Source organism: Phodopus roborovskii, unplaced genomic scaffold (genome assembly GCF_943737965.1).
Source record: "Phodopus roborovskii unplaced genomic scaffold, PHOROB, whole genome shotgun sequence".
NCBI classification, from domain to species: Eukaryota; Metazoa; Chordata; class Mammalia; order Rodentia; family Cricetidae; genus Phodopus; species Phodopus roborovskii.
The window spans coordinates 5,970,001-5,990,032 of NW_026125489.1; the positions used below are offsets into that span (position 1 = coordinate 5,970,001).

A 20,032-nucleotide genomic window follows, 5' to 3' on the forward strand; every position below is an offset into this window, starting at 1 on the left:
AATGGTTATTGCTGAGATCCACCGTCTTGATCCATTCACCTCCGTTCTTTCCTTCTGACTCGAATCCTACTTGTCCAGCAACATGAATGGCAGATAGATACTGTCCTGGATATCATCCTGGAGGCTCCTGTGTGAGGACCAGTGTCTACCTTGGCCTTCACATATGCTTGAAACCCACAGCCCTTCAAAACGGTTAAAATACAAAGAGCTCGTTGTCGTTTTATTGGGAGTGACAGGGGTGGTGTTGTTATTTTGGGCCTTCCTTGAAAATTTGACCTCAGAGAACTGTGGCGGGAAGCCTCCCATTGGAGCCAACATGCTCCTGTCGAAGCGCACCCCAGGCAAGGTTGGAGGTTCCCAGAAAGCCCCAGACACTGGCCTCATATCCGGTTTTTCTCAGAGAGCCTCAAAGGCCTTTTTTTTTCCCCACTTTTTTTGTAAAGTGTTTCTTTTACCTCAGGGCATTTTGAATACTTGGAATATATTTCTATAATGAAAATGAAAATTCATCCCTTTGAGATGAACTACAAAAAACTAAAAAAGAAAAAGGAAAGACGGGGTCCCCAAGCAAAACCCTGAACAGAGGGAAATAAGGAAGAAGGAATAGAAATCTCCCACACGGGAGCCTCAGTAGACTATCACATTCCCAGCGATGCTACCTGCGGAGATTTTTCAAAAGCAGCCTGTTTAGAGATAATGGGCGACAGACTCCTTCCCTTATACCTGCCCCTGGCTTTGGCTGCTTGAATTGAAACACTGAAACAAAAAGGTGTAGGTGTCTTGTGGCTCTCTGTGAACAAGCCCAGAACTGACTTGGTGGGGGTGGGGGTGGGGTGGGGGGGTTAGGCTTCCTTTTCATCCCCAAATGACTGCAGTCTGCAAAGCTAGTGTTTCACGGGTCCTGGGCGGCAGCTGTTGGGTAGTGACTTTACAGAGACACTATTTAGGACACTCTGCTACCCCCTTAGTACCCGCTGGGAGTTTTCATTTTATTGAAGAGATTTGAAAATTACTTTTGGTTGGTACCTTCTGAACCACCAATACAGAGACACAACTATGACTGTCTGAGTGAACAACATGAACTTGTTTCCCACAAAATTATTTGGCTTGTAAATAAAAAAAAGTACATATTTCGTTAAAATAAATAAACACTAAAGAATGTTTCATATTTAGGGTGTTTGCCAGCAATGAATTATTTTACCCAGACTGTTATATTCTGAACTATAGAATTATGGCTTTTAAATGACTAGAATCTGTTAAGGATAGATAATCTTCATTGGATTTGTTTTTTTGGGGGTAGCTAAGCTGTTGAACTTGGCTTGCCATTGTTCTTCAAACCTGTATATGTAGGTATGCTATATATATGGCATAAGTAGAATATTGCATATACTTACTACTTAGCAGAACATAGAATTGTAGTTGAACTTTTCTTTGGGCCACCAGCTTACAAATTAATTATGGAAACTTGGCCTTCGCTTTTTCTCAGCTAGTTCTTATAGCTTAAAGTAACCCGCGTCTGTGAATCCGTATTCTGCTGCATGACTCCATTACCGCTCTTCTGTACTGTGCACCTCGCTTGTTTCAAGTCTTGCTGGTATCTCCGCCTCTTTTTTCCCAGGGTTCTCTCTCTCTCCCCATAGCAGTCCCGCCCACCAATCCTTTGCTGCCTAGCTATTGGCCATTCAGCTCTTTATTAAACCAATCACATTGATACATCTTCACCAAGTGTAGACAAATATTCTGCAACATAGAATAAACACTTTCCCTCCATTTATTATCTGAAAAAAAAATGGACAAGAAATTATTCTCGGTAGAAAGAAAACAAACCATTTCAAGGAAATCCAGATCTAAGTCAGCTGTATGTGGTGATGCACTTTAACCTACCCAGGTGCACATGGTTTCTAACCCATGTGGCATTCTGGGTAGAATATGCCACAGGCTGATACAATTTTAGTACTAAATGCGTCTCTAGAAATGACCAATTTAAACTCCGAGTTTTGGAAGTGGTCCACCAAACCCAGGGTTATTATTTCACTCAAGTCTCAGAACTAATTCATGGCTGCGTTAGAAATGAGACTGAGGGCTTGAATTCAGACCAGCGCGTAGGTTCCAGTGAGGCGTGGGCGTGTGTCAGAGCAGGAGAGGCTGTGCCAGTCTAGAGGCTCTCACAGTAGCAGTTACACAGTGCTATTGTAGTAACAGGTAGCCCTTCCTCCTGGCACTGGTCGGAGCCATTTACATAATGAGCTCTTTAAACTCTTCCGGCTGGCAGCCAAGGCTGAGAGACAGAAGTACTTTGCCCCAAGATGACAGGAAGTCCCAGGCCAGACTGAGCCTGTGCTTTTAGCCCACATCCTGTACCTTTTTGTTAGCGGTGATACAGTCAAGCAGTCTATCACAGTTGGCCGCCTTATCCATGCAGAGTCGACCAATCATGGACCAAAAATGGTCCACAACCCGGCATCTCTCCTGGACATTGATGAGCCTCCTGTTCTTGTCACAGTTCTCTGAGTAACACAGTTGTACCCAACATTAGCCTTGCACTGGACAGGTAAATAGGAGGGAGACAAAGGTTCTGTGCCAGTGCTGTGCCCTTTCCTGTAAAGGGCCTGAGCATCCACACCGTGATTTTGTGAGGCACTGTGGGACCTGTCTGCCAGGGATGCTGAGGGGCTACCATTATGCACTAAGAGATAGGCAGTCGCAGACCTTGGCAGTAGAAGGAAAGGTCTGCAGTGAGAACTGAGAAGAACCACAGATGAGTCTTCCATGGACAGAGCTGCAGCGATGGGGGAGATAAGGGACACAGAGATCCCGTGAATGGAGCAGCAGGGTCAAAGAGCGGAGCTGGGAAAAGCAAAGACCCATTCATGCGATTCTCCCTGGAATCACGTTTGGGAAGAAGATCGGCGACTAGACAAACCATGGAGAGGAGGAAACAAGTGAAACCATAGCCAAGGTCAGGGACGGCTCAGTGGGGGCCGTGTTGCCACCCAAGCGTGAAGTCCTGAGTGTGGTCCCCCAGCACCCACCCAAACCCAAAGCACCAAGTGCAGTGACCCCTGCCTGTAATCCAGAATGCCTGCCTGGGGCTTGCTGAGCCACCAACCTGGTAAATCATCCTGCACGGGATCCAATGAGAGCCTGTCTCCAAAAAAAAAAAAAAAAAAAAAAAAAAGGAAAGAAAGAAAGAAAGAAAAGAAAAGGTACAGAGAGATTGTGAGGACTGGCACAGGCCCCTGGCCTACACACACACACACACACACACAGAGTGCTGGCACATACAGAGGTTTTTTTTTTTTTTTTTTTTTTTTTTAATGGTTAGATTCCAGTCAAAAGCAGGCTGAAGACTCAAAAGGTTTCCTTGCTCAGATTAACAAAGGGCGGCTGCTTGCTGCTTCTTCTTCTTCCTTTTCATGTTCCACACAGACTGAGAAGCATTCAGTGTGAGACTTAGGGGGTGGGTGTCAAATTTCAGACTATTGTTCATTAAAAGAAACGGATTCCCGTGTAGCCTTAAAATCGCAGCAGCGCTAGGGGTAAGTTGGGCTTTTATGACTTCTAGTTCCCAAGTGTTTGTGTCCTTGATTAAGTATTTTATCTATAAACCTTTGTCACTCAGATGCCTAGCGTGCACACACACACACACACACACACACACACACACACACACACACCAGTGAAGGCCTGAGAGCTATTTCCCTAGGGAGAATTGTGTTTAAGTGGCAAGTGACTTTGAGCGTCCTGAGTATCTGCTGGGCTTTCAGCATGCATGGGCTTATTCGCTTTTCCCTTCGATATCTCCAGATGATCAGGCTGCATTGCTCCCCACCAAAGGCTGCTCCTGCCACCACTGTTCAGGGTGGCCCTGGTGACTGTGTCCTCCATCTACAAACAATAGTTTAAGCTTGTATTCTAGTGCCGCTGAGCGCTTCCGAAGAACGCGCTTCTCAATGCTCCAACTTTGTGATTGGCTCTGTCACTGGCTTAGTCCCCTGACATGCAAGGCAAGGGTTAAGCCTCTTTGTAAGTCAGTCCCTTTGATCCATAAAACAAAATAACAACAGAAGGGTCTCTTTGCTCCCCAGCCTCTCCCAGGTGTGTAGGAATACACGCATGAGCATTTCCTGGGTTAGAGCGCTTGTGGATTTGTGGTACTGTTACTGTTTCGGGGCTGAGGGCAGTATGAGGCCATGACATACACAGGTTTCCCTGTCTGCCTAGGGCCTCCTGGCCTCCTTTCCAGCTCATAGCATCTCACTGTGTCTTCATGTGGTGGCCAGGGCCAGTCTAAGACCTCATGTATAGGCAACAATCCATTTGTGACAACTTAGTCGATCCAGATTGTCCCCCGAATCCCATGACCTTTGGAGGTAGGATTCTAAGTTGTGAGTTTGAATGAAGGAAAACTGTCTGGCCCCAGCAAATATGAAGGGAAGGTGAAGTGTTTTATTATTTGAAGTAGCGTTAAACATTCACTGTGCTGGCTACAGTTTCAAGAGCTTTGGGCTATATTCATTTTGTAGCCACAATGACCCTCTCTCTGTTTTCTCTTATTCCTGGTGTAGAGATGCCAAAACTAAGAAGCAAGACTAAGCTTTGGACTTGACAGCCTGATTCCTGAGCTTTGTTATCAAAGTCACTCACAAAGAGAACGAGCTGCCTTTACGACAGTGTGCTTGCTTTGGTAGAGGGCATCTTCGCTATGTGTGCAGAGAAGCTGTGGTTTTTGATGTCGCAGGACTTAGAGAATGCAATTGTTTGCCATTCATCCAAAAATCTCAGAATCTGTGCCCTAAGTGAGATAAATGGAAGGGACTCAGAGTTGTTGCCTCAGCCCTAAGACCACAGACAGGATTGTTGTCCTTGTGGTGGGCAAGTCACACACATACTGACTTGAGGGGGGGGAGAGGGTGCTCTCAGCAAACAGGAAAGCCTAGGAGTGATGGGTGGCTGCACACATCCTTGATGGTGCTGGACCGGGTGCAATCTAGTGGCAAACTCCTAAGTATGGTGTGAGGTGCTGGGCTGCATAGATGCCTCCCTTCCAGAGACCACATGAAGACACCCACACTTTCCTCTAGTGACAAAGGACAGACGGAGAAGACACTTCACAAAGAAGGGATGTGTGCCCAAAAGCACACGACCACCTGCCCCTGTGCCATTGCAAAAAACGTGGCTTAGACTGTGATTTAAAAGTGAATGTTGACTGCAGTCATATACATGGCCCTGGGTTAGACCAGTGGGTCATAAAACAAACAAAAAGACTTGGGCGTGGTAAAGAGTCTTGTAGTGTAGAGGAAAGGATGTCAGAAGTGGAGGGGAGAAAGAGACAGTGGGGCGGGTGACAGTAATTGGAATATAGCATACACACATGGACATAACTGTCAAAGAAATTCCATCAATAAAAAAAAATGAGCAAAAAAAGAATGTTCACTAAACCGGGCTTTTAAAGAAATCTCTAGACCCACCTCTTTACCCATCTACAATGAAATACTTAAAAATTAATAATAGGAAATAATCTTGAAGAAAGAGTTTATTCATATGAGAAGTCTCTGATAGTTCATTGGTAGGTACATATCATAGTAGTATTTATCGTACTTATGAAATTACCTTATGTGCTAAAACAAACCAACAACAACAAAAATAGAAGACCACATGTTGTATATGTGCTGCATAGCATATACCACACAAGGAAGTGATATTTCCATGAAGTCACAGGACAAGGATTCTCTGTGGCACACAAAAGGGGCTGCAGCGGTTTGGGCTGAGTATGTATACTCATCGGAAAGCCCTTGGAGAGAATAGAGCCAATAACCCTTGGCCATGACTCAAAGCCTTAAATTAGAAACCGCCTCGAATAAGCGCTGAAAGTAGCTCAGGCTCAGATTAAGATTAATTTGTACAGTTTTCTCTCATTACAAATAGAAACATTTTCTTTTTAATGAGGCATAAAATAATTTATTCTTTGTAAGCCAAATTGCCCGTTTTTCACTAAATGGTTTTATTAAAGTAGCAAAGTCTTATAAACTAATTGTAATTAATATTAGCACTTTAAAATTATTGTTCAGTTTAGCATTTTGAGCATGACAAATGCTCCCCTGGAACTCAAATGTAGCAATCGAAACAGAAGCACATCATGCCTCTATGTGTCAGCCCCCCGCACTGCCAAAGAATTCTGGGCCTCCCTCCCTAATGAGCCCTTGATGATTGATCAATAATCAGTTTGGGGAGCTAATTAAAGTCACTAGAATGATAGATATCCCCGAGTAAGGTTCATCAATACAGCATCGAGCAAGACAGCCTGCAGGGCAAGGGCCATTGTTCATTTCTGTTACTGCACCAAAGCCCTCGGAGGGTTCTAGAAGAAACCCGGTACCCCCAGCATAGGATAGTAGTTTGCTTTCTGGCTCAAGTCAGCCAAGGGAGGTAATTAGTATATCGTTACCTTGGCTTTTCTTTGGGGCTACAATGTATCCATCGTCTACCCTGACAATGAGAAACAGTAACATGCCTTTATGCTACTTACTGTCCTGGTTTGACTGAGAACGTCCCCTGTGCACTCAGCGTATGAACACTTGGTCTCCAGTGGCTGCTGTTTGGGGAGGTTTAAGAGGTGCAGCCGTGTGTAAGCCCTGGAGATGGGCTTTAAGGGTTTGAAGACCGCACACCTCTCCCCGCTTCAGGCTTGTGAGATGTCACCTGCCGGCTTCTCCTGCCACCGTGACTGCTGTTTGGTGCCACACTTCTCCACGATGAACTCTATCCCCCTGGAACCGTAGCCCAAATAAACTCCTCTGTAAGTTTCCCTGATCATGGTGTTTTATCACAGCAACTGAAAAGTAAAAGTAACTTCATAAGCGTATGTGCCTCCATACCATGTTTAATTGTCACTGTCAGGGATCTTGGACTCCAAATCCAGCGTTTAAGAGTTAGGAAAGCCTAACGGGTTATGTGGGCCACCCAGGTCCTTTGTCTGCGAGGAAGCGATGCTAGCATAGCTACCCAAAGCGGCATCAGGAACACTCCCAGGCATGGGGAAGAAAGCATCCAGTCTCTAGCAGGGGGGCAAAAAATACAAGCATGGCCAGGATTTTCATTCTCAGGGAATGTGTGACCTACAGTGATTGTTTGGCTGTAGGCTTGTAGGAGTAATTGCTGGAGCTAGCACTTTGGGGAGGAGTAGTGAACCAAAGGGTGTTAGCCACCATATCTGGAGGAAAAGTGTTCTGGATATCTTTACCTACCAAGTTAATACAGCCTAGCATTATCTAAAGGAAAGCCTCGATTGAGGAACTGGCTACATCACACGGACCTGTGGGCATCTGTGGGATTGTCCCAAGTATTGGCTGATGCATGAGGGCCCAGCCTCCTATGGGCCATAGCATCCCCAGGTAGGTGGTCCTAGGCTGTATAAGAAAGCTAAGTCGGCGCAAACGTGCACTTAAGCCGGACAGTGAACCCTCAGGGCTGTTCCCCACAGTTTTCTGCTTCCCTTCCCCTGCCCTGTGTTCTTGCCTTGGCTTCCTTCAGTGATGGGCTGTGTTCTGGAAGTATAAGATTAATAAAACCTTTCTTCCCATAAATTGATTTTTGGTCATTTTAATCACACCAGAAAGGAAGCTGGGACAGACAGCAACCAGTTATATGCGATGTATTGTATTTTCAAAGCCTTTTTATATTTTGCTTTGTTTCCTCATCCTGTCAAAGCATCTGTTTGTCCCTCAACCCTAAATTATAAAATCAGCTTTGTGCTAGATGATTTTTGCGTAAGGGTGGACTAATGTGCTAACCACATTCAAGGGAGCCTGAGGTAAGTTATGACATCCCCTAGGTCAGGTTTATTAAATGCATTTAGACTTAGGCTATTTTATTGACAGTGATGAGCTCACTGGGACAGAACCACACTTAGGCTGAGGACAGTCTACACCAATACCACCCCCTATCACCTCGAGGCTTTATCTTATTCTCCTTACAGTGGTTCTCAACCTTCCTAAGGCTGCAACCCTTTAATACAGCTCCTCAGGTTGTGGTGACCCCAACCATAATACTACTTCATTGCTATTTTTTTCCACTGTAATTTTGCTACTGTTATGAATCACAATGCAAATCTCTGATATGAGAGCCCTGAAGGGGTCGTGACCCACAGGTTGAGAACCATTGCTGGAAGCTATAATTACGATTCCTTCTGACAGGGGTGACTGTAATTGGTTTCCTTCCATGCTCATGCCTCTACACTGTACTTTATCTCTCTTTAGCAAAGGGTCTGAGAGTTTGACTCGACCAACTCCCTAACTTTGGTCCTGTAGGGAGACTTCGTATGGTTCTGTCTCAAACATGCCACAATGAAGGCTGAAGTTACAAGCAATTTTGTAGCCTCGCCGGCACCAAGCCCAAAACTACTGTTCCATAGATCGTTTCTTTCCATTAAAAATGCTGCCCTGTGTGATTACTCCTAAAATGAAGTCCTTCACACGGAACCGAATGTAATTACTCTCATAATGTTTATAAGCCTTATTACTCCTTTTGCATGCAGGCTCTCTGTCTTTACCTGTATTTTGTTTATTCTTGTATCATCTCCTTTGCCCTGTCCTTTGGTAAGTTGACCATCCCTCACTAGCAGGGTCCAGAGTACCAGATGATGTCTTTTGTTGAAAGCATTCTAAGTATAATTTGATGGTAAATTCAGACTGCCCTGCCGAGTCCCCACCAGTGGAACCCCGGTGCACGATAAGTTTTCTCTGATAAACTAGCCTCAAAGACAAACTTTCATGCTATTGATCATTCAGTGGGATTGCTCCTTTTTGTCCAGTTACCCGTTCAAAAGAGTACACTTGCTAAAAAGAAATCCTTAGTATGCACTGGTGTGAAAATACTTCCCACACCACTCCTTCACCCTTTTGGAAACCATCACCCCCACCCCAACTGTGGGGAAGTCATGGCATGGTATTAAAATGAGTCATCTATGGTACTTGCTTCAAATCTCAGCAGCTGGCATCTACCGTGCAGGTGTTCGGCCGGCATGTCTTCCTTGCTGTTTGTTAGTTAACACGTGCAACCCTCCCACAGCCCCATGCAGTGAACAGCAGTGCACTTTTATTTAACCGTGAAGAAATTGGGGCACAAGTTAGATTATGCAAGGACAAAAAGGAAACCCTTTCAGCCCTCCCCTCCCTGAAGTTTAGTGATCTGTATCTATAGAGCAGACCTACAGTAAACAGCAGAAAGTAAAAATGAAGCATATAAACTTATTAACAGGCAGGTGCACTGGAGCCGCGTAGAAGGCTCAAAGTTGAAACTTGGACCGCATCTGAGCGGAAAGGGAACAGATGGCTGTGCGCAGAAGTAGGTAGCTTCTGGAAGAGATGAATGAGCCCACAAAACAGGTAACAGCCGGGGACAACGTTCACCTGTGCTCTGGTGTGATGTTTGGCTTTCAGCCCATTCGCCTGCGTTATGAGTTTCATCTTGTTGGTTAATGAAACAAGATAACAGGCAAGCGTGTTCCCTTTTGGTGGGTCCAGTCTTTAGAGAGATGACCCCCTGAGTTTGTCTCTCCACATCTGTGTTCTCTGTGGGAAATCTAAGTGGTGTTATTCGGTGTGCCGTTTATTCTGAGCAGTAGCCTCTCGCCCAAGATCGCACAGCATGTGAGCACAGAGGCGGGATTTGAACTCGGGCAGTCTTTCTTATGAGTCTACCTTCACAGCCAAGTGACTTCCCCTGTAAGATTCACTTAGGAAACACACGGTTTTGTCGCTTGCCTTTGCTGACCTGGAAAGAGGCACGCAGGCCCAGGGAAGGTAGGTGGTTTTGTGAAAGTTCACCACGACAGCCCTCCTAACCAGTTGTCGGCCATTTGTCTAGCCGTATGCCACAATTGACAACGGGAAATACGGTTCTCAACCTTCCTCGTGGTTGTGGTGACCCCAACCACATTATTATTTTCATGGCTGTGATTCTGCTATTGTTATGAATGGTAATACAAATATCTGTGTTTCCCAGTGGTCTTTGCTGGCCCCTGTGAAAGGGTCCTTTAGCCCTCCCCACCCCCGTTGAGAACCACTGCTGTGGGGGGGGACTTGAATGGGCGGTGTGGATAGAATGAGAGGGGCTGTGTATGTAGATGGGGGGCCGACCAGAATTCACGTTGAGAATCGGCTCCCCTGGACTTTATATTCTTCATGGACATGAAACATTTTCCTCTGACTTCTCCCTCTAAGTGGGCTTCCAGAGTTTATATTTAGCTAATTAAAAAGAACCCGGAGACGCCACCGTCACCTAACTCGCATTCGGCCAGCCCTAGCATCCACACTGCCCACTCCCGCCCTGCGTATGAAGCAGGCCCCTCTTGCTTGACAGTGGGAGTCGGCTTGCCTGTGCCTGCCCCGTCGGGTCCTCTCTGGCCTCAAGCCTAACACAGCCTTGGAATGTGGGTGTTCAATACCTGCTAGGTGGATGAATGTAAGCATATTCTGACCCCCCCCACACACACACACAAAATAAAACCTGGTCTAGCCTCCACTGAGTTTTGTAGCTAACGGTCACCATAGGTTGAATGGGGGCTAACTGGGATGTACACTCCAGAGGGCCTGGAGGCTTTTATGACTTCACATATTTTGTGAACATGCCACTGCCTGTGCAGTCGGCTCCGAGAGCTTCCTCGCGGGTGTGTGAGTTTTGAAGAGGTTTTGGCTGGCCTGGCTGCCTGCATGAAACAGTAAGAAACACCTCTGCTGATCTGTTTTGGCTGTGCCTCAAATTTCTCAGTTGCCTGTAAAAGACGGTGGCCTGTGCCTCTCTGCTTCAAATCTGTGTCATGGGCCAAAGCCTGCACGCTTCCCTCTCCATCAATGGTCTCAGCCTTCCTCCTGCAGCGACCCCTTAACACAGTTCCTCATGTTGTGCTGACCCCCAACCCATAAAAGTATTTCATCGCTACTTCACAACTTTAATTTTGTTACTGTTATTAATCATAATGTAAATACCTGATGTGCAAGTTATCTGCTACGTGGCCCCTGGGGGTCGCAACCCACAGCTTGGGAGCTGTACATCTTGCCTTAGAAAACCGTAAAGAAGGAGGGTTACCCACACTGCTCCAACACTTACTGACAGTATGAATCTTAGGATGGACTAGGATAGTAAAATCTGATTGAGGATGGACAGGAACTTGAGCATCCTGCCCAATTGGCCATTGGCAGCACTGGAACTCAGCTGTGTTCTTCCCCGAGGTTGGCCCTAAATGACCCAAGAGCAAGATGGCTAGAGATGGCAGGAGGGAAGATGGTGGCATCCATTGACCCAAGTGTCACCCTGGTTTCCATTAAGCCTTTGGCATCATCACAGCATGGCTGCGTGGAGGCCATACTCAGGAGAGGCTGAAGCTCCCGAAGCCCCTGAACGGCCCAGGCTGAAGGTGTCTCAGTGACCCGTCCTTCACCTTGAACCTTAATGCTCCCTGGGAAGTAACAGCGATGGATCCCACTGGTGGTCCATTAGGATGATGACTTGCAGAAGCTCAGTCATCCCCTTCCCAGGCCAGTAGTAGGTATTTTATTCAGAGGGTCCCAAAATCCCCACGCTAACCCTTTGTGTTGGCTTGAGTGAGAAATGTCCCCCTCAGGTGCCAGCAGTTTATCCCTTGGTCCCCTGCCGATGGCTCTATTTGGAGAGGTTGTGGGGAGACGCTCCCTTGCTGGAGGAAGTACGACACTGGTTGTCAGCTTCAGCTTCGAGAGTTCAAAGCTTCAGATCTCTTACAGCATATGAGCTGGCCCCCTCCCCCAGCTCTGATTGGTGCTTGAGGGTCCCTAAAACTCCTGCTGCTGCCTGCCACCACGCATGCTTGGCTTGCTGGAGTGTGTCTCCATAGACACTGCCATAGGCTGTTATCTCTCTGGAACCGTAAACAAAATTGAGCTCTTTTTTCCCCCCACAATGCACTTTCGATCGTGGTGTTTTATCACAGCGACAGGAAAGTAACTAGCAAACACTGTGTTCCACAGACGGTTTTGAACTGTCTCTCTTAACCCTCCTCTAGTCTCAGGTGTTTAATCGAGTGCTAATTTGGACCCTGATGATGAAAAAGGTGCCAGGCATATCACAGGCATTTAGTGAGTGCTTGTTAAATAAAAGAGCAAGCTGCGAAATGAGCTCTCCTCCTTCCATGTTCGTCTTCGGACGTCTCCGTTATCTACCTTGTGTCTGAAGTAAAAGTGAGGCGCGGGAGGCACACAGGACTCTCTTGTTGGAGTCCTGCTCGATTTGACAAGATAAGCCATGATACGGGGTGCACACGGAATCTGTAACTCACGGCAGGCAGTGTGAACACCATCAATCAGTAAGTCGAGATAGTTGGAAGAAAAAGATTTTTCTACCCATAGAACAGGAAAGGGGATTTAAGTTGACCTTAGAGCATGGGTCGAAATGTTAGGGGGGGGGGAACTAATATAGCTCTCAAAGTGACTAGAAGAATTAGCAAGGCACTTAGAACACTATCTTGAAGGTAGTGCTTAATAGGCTAAATGCATATATGTGTATGTGCACGTATCAGAATTGATGGCGTGTATGTCGTAAACATAGGTAGACACATATATTCAGTAAGGTTTAATAATCGTTGACACACAATGTGGAATCCACAATAACTCTGCAAGGTGATCAGAAGGGTATTTTAGTAATCTCCAACCTGAGTAATTAATTGATATCCATTGTTCCTATTTGTGTCTCTAACTTCTGAGCCACAAGCCAAAGAGTTGAAACTATAGCTTCAATCCAATGGTCTTCTCCAACATGCACGTCGCTTTCAGGTGGTTTAACTACTATGACAAGGGTGGTGTCAGTTAAATTAAAATACGCAAGGGTGGTGTCAGTTAAGTGTCCTGGCCTTTCAATGAGAAAACAAAAACAAAACAAAACCCAACAATATCTATGCAAAGTTTAGGATGTAAAACATCCCAGGCTCAGAAAACTATACATTATGTGGGCCTAAGGAGTTGGCTCAGTGGCTAAGGCCCAAGGAAAAATCTCCAGGACGACGTAAGAGCTCAGGTATGATTGTTCACGCATGCGCCTGTAACCCTGACCCTGTGGGAGAACGGAGACAGAAGGATGGCTGGGGCTGGCTGCCTTCCAGTCCAGTTCCAGGGTCTGTGCAAGCCCCGTCTCAAGGAAGTGAGTTGAGAAGTAAGAGAAGAGGATGTTTGCGATCCTCTGGTCTCCACAGATCCATCTGCACAGGCACGGGCCATGCACGCTCACACACAGCAGACACACACTTATCCACAAGTCAGGACAGAAGTCTACCGGACTGTTTTTCCCCTACAGTTTGGGAATGATAATTCGAGTTTGCTGATTCGAGAATTCTGCATCAACTTCTAGCAGAAAATAATTCAAGTAGGGGAATGTGCCATGAGACTACTTTTAAGTAGATATATGCCCACCGGGTCATTTGGTATGCAAAGGGTATGTTTGCGTTAGCCGAAGGAAATGTTGATGCTTACCTTGCTGTGGCTATTCCAATTGCAACTCAAAAATATAAAAGTTCTTTTATTTTCTGTCTGGAAAGCAGTAGGGCTGTTTTAACTACAAGCACATTTGACTTCCATCAACTTCCATTTTGAGTCATGCAATGTGTACCTGTGTTCATTATCTGCAATTAGAGTTCTCAAAGGGGGCTTTGAAAACCATTCACCACTTAGCAGGCAGTGGTGGCGCACACCTTTAAACCCGCACTCAGAAGGCAGAGGCAGGTGGATCTAAGTGAGTTTGAGGCCAGCCTGGGCTTCAGAGTGAATGCCAGGACAAGCTCCAAAGCTATACAGAGAAGCTCTGTCTTGGGGAAAAAAAAAAAAAAAACAAAAAACAAAAAACAAAACCATTCACCCTAACCCTTAAGACTCAAGAATGGAAATCCTGAGTGGACCTGGAAAGCCAAACAAAGTTGTTTATTGAACTAGGTAACATAACCCTGAGCTATCATACCAAGCCTCCATGATGGTGAGATACCCACACACACTCATACTATCTTATAGTTCAGACTCAAGTGTTCTCCTTTAGCACACCCTGCTAGAACTAGGCTCACTCTACTTTCTTGTACACTAGGCTTAAGTTTGTACAAATTAAACGTGCTTAATCTGGCCCTCAGTAATCAAGTAACACAAGACTTCCAAAGATGTGTCTCTTTCTTAGTGTGGTGCATTAAACAGAAATTCTCAGAAGCCCAGTGCAGGCTGAGCTGGCCATTTATCCATCCAGCCGGGGCGGGTGTTGCTATTTCTAACTTTGTATTAGCAGGGAAAGTAGAGAGCTAAGCAATTGTGAGAGTGGAGTGTGTGTCCGTGTGTGGAATTATTCTTCCCCTGCCATCTTAAGATGTAACTGGCACCTAGATGCTATGTGGGTTTGCTCCAGGCGGGGAATGTAAACAGAGCCCAGCCTTGAAACTCAAGGTGTGTATTGGATTCATTGACTTCTCTGTTTGCCCAGCTGCGCGGTGACTCCCTTTTCATTGCCCAGCTGCCCAGCTGCTTCCTAATGCTATTTTCTTTGCTTTTAAACTACAGTGGTCAGCCAGACATCCTCCAGGTCCAGTAATTACTATAAACAGACAACTTTCCAGTGGCATGGGGCTCCACAAAGTTACTTACCACTGCTTGGTAGTTAAGCTTTATTCTGATTTATTTACTCGGTACTGACTGAAAGCAAGAATCCTCACTGGCCCCAGGTTTTACTCTCCCAGACAGTAACCCGCCCCACCCCCAGAGGGGGCACTGATGGACCTCAATGGAGTGTTGGCTTGCTACTTTTACTTCCAGCCTAGAGAAATAGCAGGTTTGTGTGGCTTAGCTTAAACGAGTTCGCTTACTCTAATGATACATCCAGGCTTCAGTCTATTTTAAAGCTCATCTTTCCAAATGAGGAAAGGGAAGTTTATTACATTAAAACATTACTTTTACCTCGACTTCTGAACAGCTACAGCTTAGTTACGAAATTGACTCTGGACATGTTGGTTATTAGTGAGTGAAATAACATCCACCTTCTGCAAATGCAGACATTGTGGGTTGTGTTGCAGCGTCATGCCTAGCGTACCGTCTCCCTTAGCAAATGGGGCTGAACACAAAGGACGAGTCTTCCGAGTTTCCCCAGATACCTAACCCTGTGTGCAGCATTAAAATCATGGGGAAAGCTGTCATTTTCGGGGGAAATTTCTTAAAACGTGACTACTACTATTCCTCTATGGGTAGGAGCATGGAGATTATAAATAGATTTTATAAGAGCAATGAGCACTAAGATTGGAGACAGCTCAGCAGTTGAAAACAATCACAGTTCTTGCCAAGGACCCAGGTTCGGTTCTCAGCCCCCGTGAAAGGGAGCTTGCGCCTGCTCTAACTCCAGTGCCAGCAAGATTCAATGCCTCCAATCTCCTGGGCGCAGCCGCACAGACACAACACATAATGTTTTTAATTAACTTAAAGAATAACATAGCTTTATTATCCAGAAAGATATTTATTAAATATCTAGGCTAGTTATTTGGAGTACTTTGAGAGATTATAAATCAGCTTGCTTTTTTTTTTTTTTTTTTTTTAATAAAGAGTATAAACTTAGCAGTGTCTTTCAAAGTCACTCAAAGACATGTACATGATTTTCCTAACACTACAGTTTAACTTTAGGGAAACTGTCCTAGGTGACACAGGTGTGTTCATGAAATTCTTGTGGCAATAACATACCCAAAGTTTTTAATAACTGAAGATTTATTATGTGAGTTTATCATATCCACAGAAAAGATGTACTATAAAACTTTTGATGTTCGATGTATTCCTAAATTCCACTAACAGATTAATTGTATATGTTGTTCCCAAGGAAAGAAGTAAGAAGTGTACACAGGAAGGCTGTTGGTATAACCCAATCCTAACACAGCCAGCAGTAGCAAGTACCAAGGTAGTCAAGTATGGCACAGGGACTATGCACAGCCTCAAACATACATTTTAGAAGAACATTTGGTGATTCAGATGGAGAGATGACTCAGTCAGGGAAGACCTGAGCTCAGACCCTAAGAACCCATGTAAAATTTAAGAGGCTGTCCATGGAAGGGAATGCCTGGAAATCCAGCGTTGCAAGGAGTGATCCCTGAAACACATAGGCAGGCAGGCTAGCCAGATCACCAAATACGAAGTTTGGTAAGAGGCCCTGTCTCAAAAGCATAAGGGTAAGAAGCCTGTAAGGGGAAAACACCCAACCCTGTCCTACACACACACACACACACACACACACACACACACACACACACACACACACGCCCACAGGCACACACACAGGCACACACACACACACACACACCCCTGCGTACATGTCCACACCCATTCTAACAAATACTACAACACAATATATTTATTTTAAAATCCATTAAAATTATTCAGGTTTGTTGATCCCAAATTCTAACAGGAGGAATAATGTGGTGTTTTAAAATGCAGGGTGTGAGTATGTATGTTCATAAGGAAAAGGCTTGACTATATGCCAGATCATTGGTTTCTGTTTGTTTTGTAATCTTCTTTTTGTATCATTTGTTTTTCTATACTGAATATAAAGTATTAGTGGTCAGAGAAACCATTTTTATACTAAGCCTCTCTCTGTATGAACCTTAATGTTGATGTCGGTATTTTGACAGATTTTTCTATAGATTTTGTTCTATAGAAGTCCTCTAAGTGAAGCTTGTACTAATGTGGAATTCTGGCTCAGCAAAAACATGTCCAAGAATAGATAGCCTATGCTGCCAATCCATAATATAGAGGAGATGTGGGAAGCACACTTTCGCACGTAAGAGAACTTTACATACGTAGAAAAGCACACATTAGCCTCTGTAAGTCACATTTTTAAATCAGAAACTGGGCCCTGAGCGCCTCTTCCCAGCAGGTAAATTTGCATATTTGTTTTGATTTATACAGAAGCAGGAGCCAAAATTCATCTGCTTTCCTAGCAGTCTGGATTTACCCCCCAACCTTTTTTAACATGCACACCGTACTGCGGGTCCTGTTCACTGGGAAAGCTGCAGGGGATGCTGTCTAACAATCTGGGTCACTTTTCGCAGGTGATGAAGACATACCACATGTATCACGCGGAGAGCGTCACTGCAGAGAGCAAACTCAAGGAAGCCGAGAAGCAAGAGGAGAAACAAATTGGGCGGTCCGGCGATCCTGTCTTCCACATAAGACTAGAAGAGAGACACCAGCGGCGTAGCTCTGTAAAGAAAATTGAAAAAATGAAGGAAAAGGTAGGTTTAAAAGAATACGTTGCAGATCCCTGTGTTCCTCACCTGAGGAGACGAGACACTCCTACAGAGCGCTGATACACCAGGAATAGACCCACATAGTGAATTACTGTGAAAAGACATGCATTTCCTCCTAAGGGGATGTAGGATGTTTAAGACACATAAAATTATGTCATAACAGCTGGACATCATTTCGTGGTGAATGCCAAGTATTCCGGAGAACTAGAATATTAACAAAGAGTTCAGTGAAAATGGGCCCCGAGCCCAAATACGTTGTTATTCCCAGAGCCGGGGAGCTTTAGCCTGTTAATTTAAGTCGCGCTCAAAATGTACGTTCCACAGAGTCCCTGGAGGATCGTTTTTATACGTGGAATAAAATGCTGAGATTAATGAAAACCCAAGTGTGTCTCTGTCTAATCAAAACGACATTGCCTTCCTTCCTGACGCCTGCATCTTTTTCGTTATCAGAGACAAGCCAAATACTCAGAAAATAAGCTGAAGTCGATTAAAGCACGGAACGAATATCTCCTAACACTCGAGGCAACCAATGCCTCGGTGTTCAAGTATTATATTCACGATCTCTCGGACTTAATCGACGTAAGTACTTGAAGGTTTGTGTACAGCAAGCTATTGTTCGCTAATGAGGGAAAATCATCATTTAATTGGCATAGTGCATTTTATGTAGTGCTCAGAAAAGAATTAATTCCAGCCTAACTACGAATGATATTTTGACATGATCGGCTATGAGACACACATGATGACACATAATTGCAAACTAAAGCTGATAATGGGAAATTGTTGTCCTGGGGGACTCAGCCAGAAAGGACAGAACATGGTTTTCAAACCACTCTACTTGTGTCAAGTCAAACTAACTTACTGCGGCTGGGGCTGTTGCTCAGGGGTAGAGCATTACCCTAGCCTGTGTGAAGCCCTGGGTTCGATCCCCAGCCCTGCAGAAAACAAAATGAAGCAAAACAAAACTCGACACAACCACAACCCACACACAGTCCTTACTACCTGAAATTCAGAACTGATTGATCTTTATTTTTATATGCATGAGTATTTTTGCCTGTACGTGCAACATGTGTGCTCAAAGGCTAAGCCAGTTTTGACAAGACAAAAGCTACACATGCTGCAAAGAATCTCTTTCATGTTTCCGAGCACCAAACCTGAACTGAGAGCTTCTTTTCTAGCTTGGCGTTGCATTATTATTTTTTGTCAGTGCTAGGGAACAAACCCAAGGCCTCGCAACTGGCTACAGCCCAGCCCCTTGATATAGAAATTCACAAATACAAGCATATATAAATAAACATAAGTATATGAAATACACACATATTTATAAACACATGCTATGTTTTCCAGGGTTGCTTAAGCACCCATGAGCTACTTGCTTAAGTAATTGGGCCTAAGTTCATAGTCAACAGCTAACAGAGCTGTCTGGGACAAAAGGGCTGTACATGACTTTCCTTAAACATTATTCTTGACACTGGGATTTCATTGGTGAACAAAACAAAGTCCTTATCATTGTGTTCTTTACATATGTGTTGAGACAAACTATAAATTGGTGTATGTGTGTGTGTGTGCCTTTGTGTGTCTGTGTGTGATGTGTGTACACATTTAAAATTAGTACTGATGGTACTGTGAAGAAATATAAAATAGTCAGGCATAGTGGTGCACGCCTTCAGTCCCAGTACTGGGGAGGCAGAGGCAAGTGGATCTCTGTGAACTCAAGGCCAGCTTTGTCTACATAGCAAGTTCCAGGCCTGTCTGGGTGACATAGTGAGACCCTGTCCCAGATCAACCAAGGAAAAAGAAATGTGAGATACTGCCATGAGTGTTCTTTTTTGCTGGGAAAGTCCTGATACTTAAGACAAGAAGTTCAGCTGGGAGCTGTACAGCACCCAGTGCAAGAACGGAGTGCTCCCCCCCCACCCCACTACCCCCCCCCAAAGCTCTGGCTGGGTGAGAGCCACAGAGCTGAAGTCTGTTCCGGAGGCAGATGTGCTACTCTCTGCACGCACAAGGTGCTCATGGGACACTCGTTGGGGCAGAGTGAGTAAAACTGACGTGTTTGGAGGTGAAGGCAGTGTGTGACTGATAGCAGTCACTGAGATGGCGCAGGGTCTGGACTCCGAGCTCGCTCGGTGTGCCCGTGAAGGGTTTGAAGGGAGCGACGACGTCAGCCAGTGTGTATTTTGAAGACTCAGGAACTTCATGGAAAGAAGTCTGAAGGGCTTGGCGGTTTGGCCGTCACGTAGCGGCACTATTTGAAAGGATTAGAAGGACTAGGAGGCGTGGCCTTCTTGGAGTGGGTGTGGCCTTCTTGGAGGACGTATGTCACTGGGGGTGGGCTCTGGGGTTTCAAAAGCTCGCGTCAGTCCCAGGCTCTCTCCCTCAGCCTGTAGATCAGGTCATAGCTGTCAGCCACTTCTCCAGCACACTGTCCGCCGTGATGGTAACAGACTGACCCTCTGAAACTGTAAGCAGGCCCCCACTGAAAAGTTTTCTTACGGGAAATTGCCTTGGTCGTGGTGCCTCTTCACAGCAATAGAACAGGACTAAGACAGCTAGCCGCAAGCCCCGGGGCCTCCCCAATGCTGGGGTGTCAGGCGCACACTGCCATGCCTGTCCTCATGTGAGCCCTGGAGAACCAAACTGTTGTCTTCATGCTAGACAGCAGGCACTTTACCTAATGAGCCATCACCCCAGACCCCACACTTAGATGTTTTCAACCTCCAGATCTAATTGACTCTGCTCTAAATACATAGC

General features: G+C 45.3%; 1 protein-coding gene across 2 annotated transcripts in view; it reads left to right on the forward strand.

The window, feature by feature from the left end:
* Nucleotides 1-20,032, forward strand: part of Srgap1 (SLIT-ROBO Rho GTPase activating protein 1) — a 220,131-nt gene that overhangs the window by 138,363 nt on the left and 61,736 nt on the right. For both annotated transcript variants that reach the window (XM_051176164.1, XM_051176165.1), the window contains exons 5-6: nt 17,084-17,266; nt 17,732-17,860. In XM_051176164.1, coding sequence (XP_051032121.1) covers nt 17,084-17,266; nt 17,732-17,860 — 312 coding nt within the window. The remainder of the gene's footprint in view (nt 1-17,083; nt 17,267-17,731; nt 17,861-20,032) is intronic.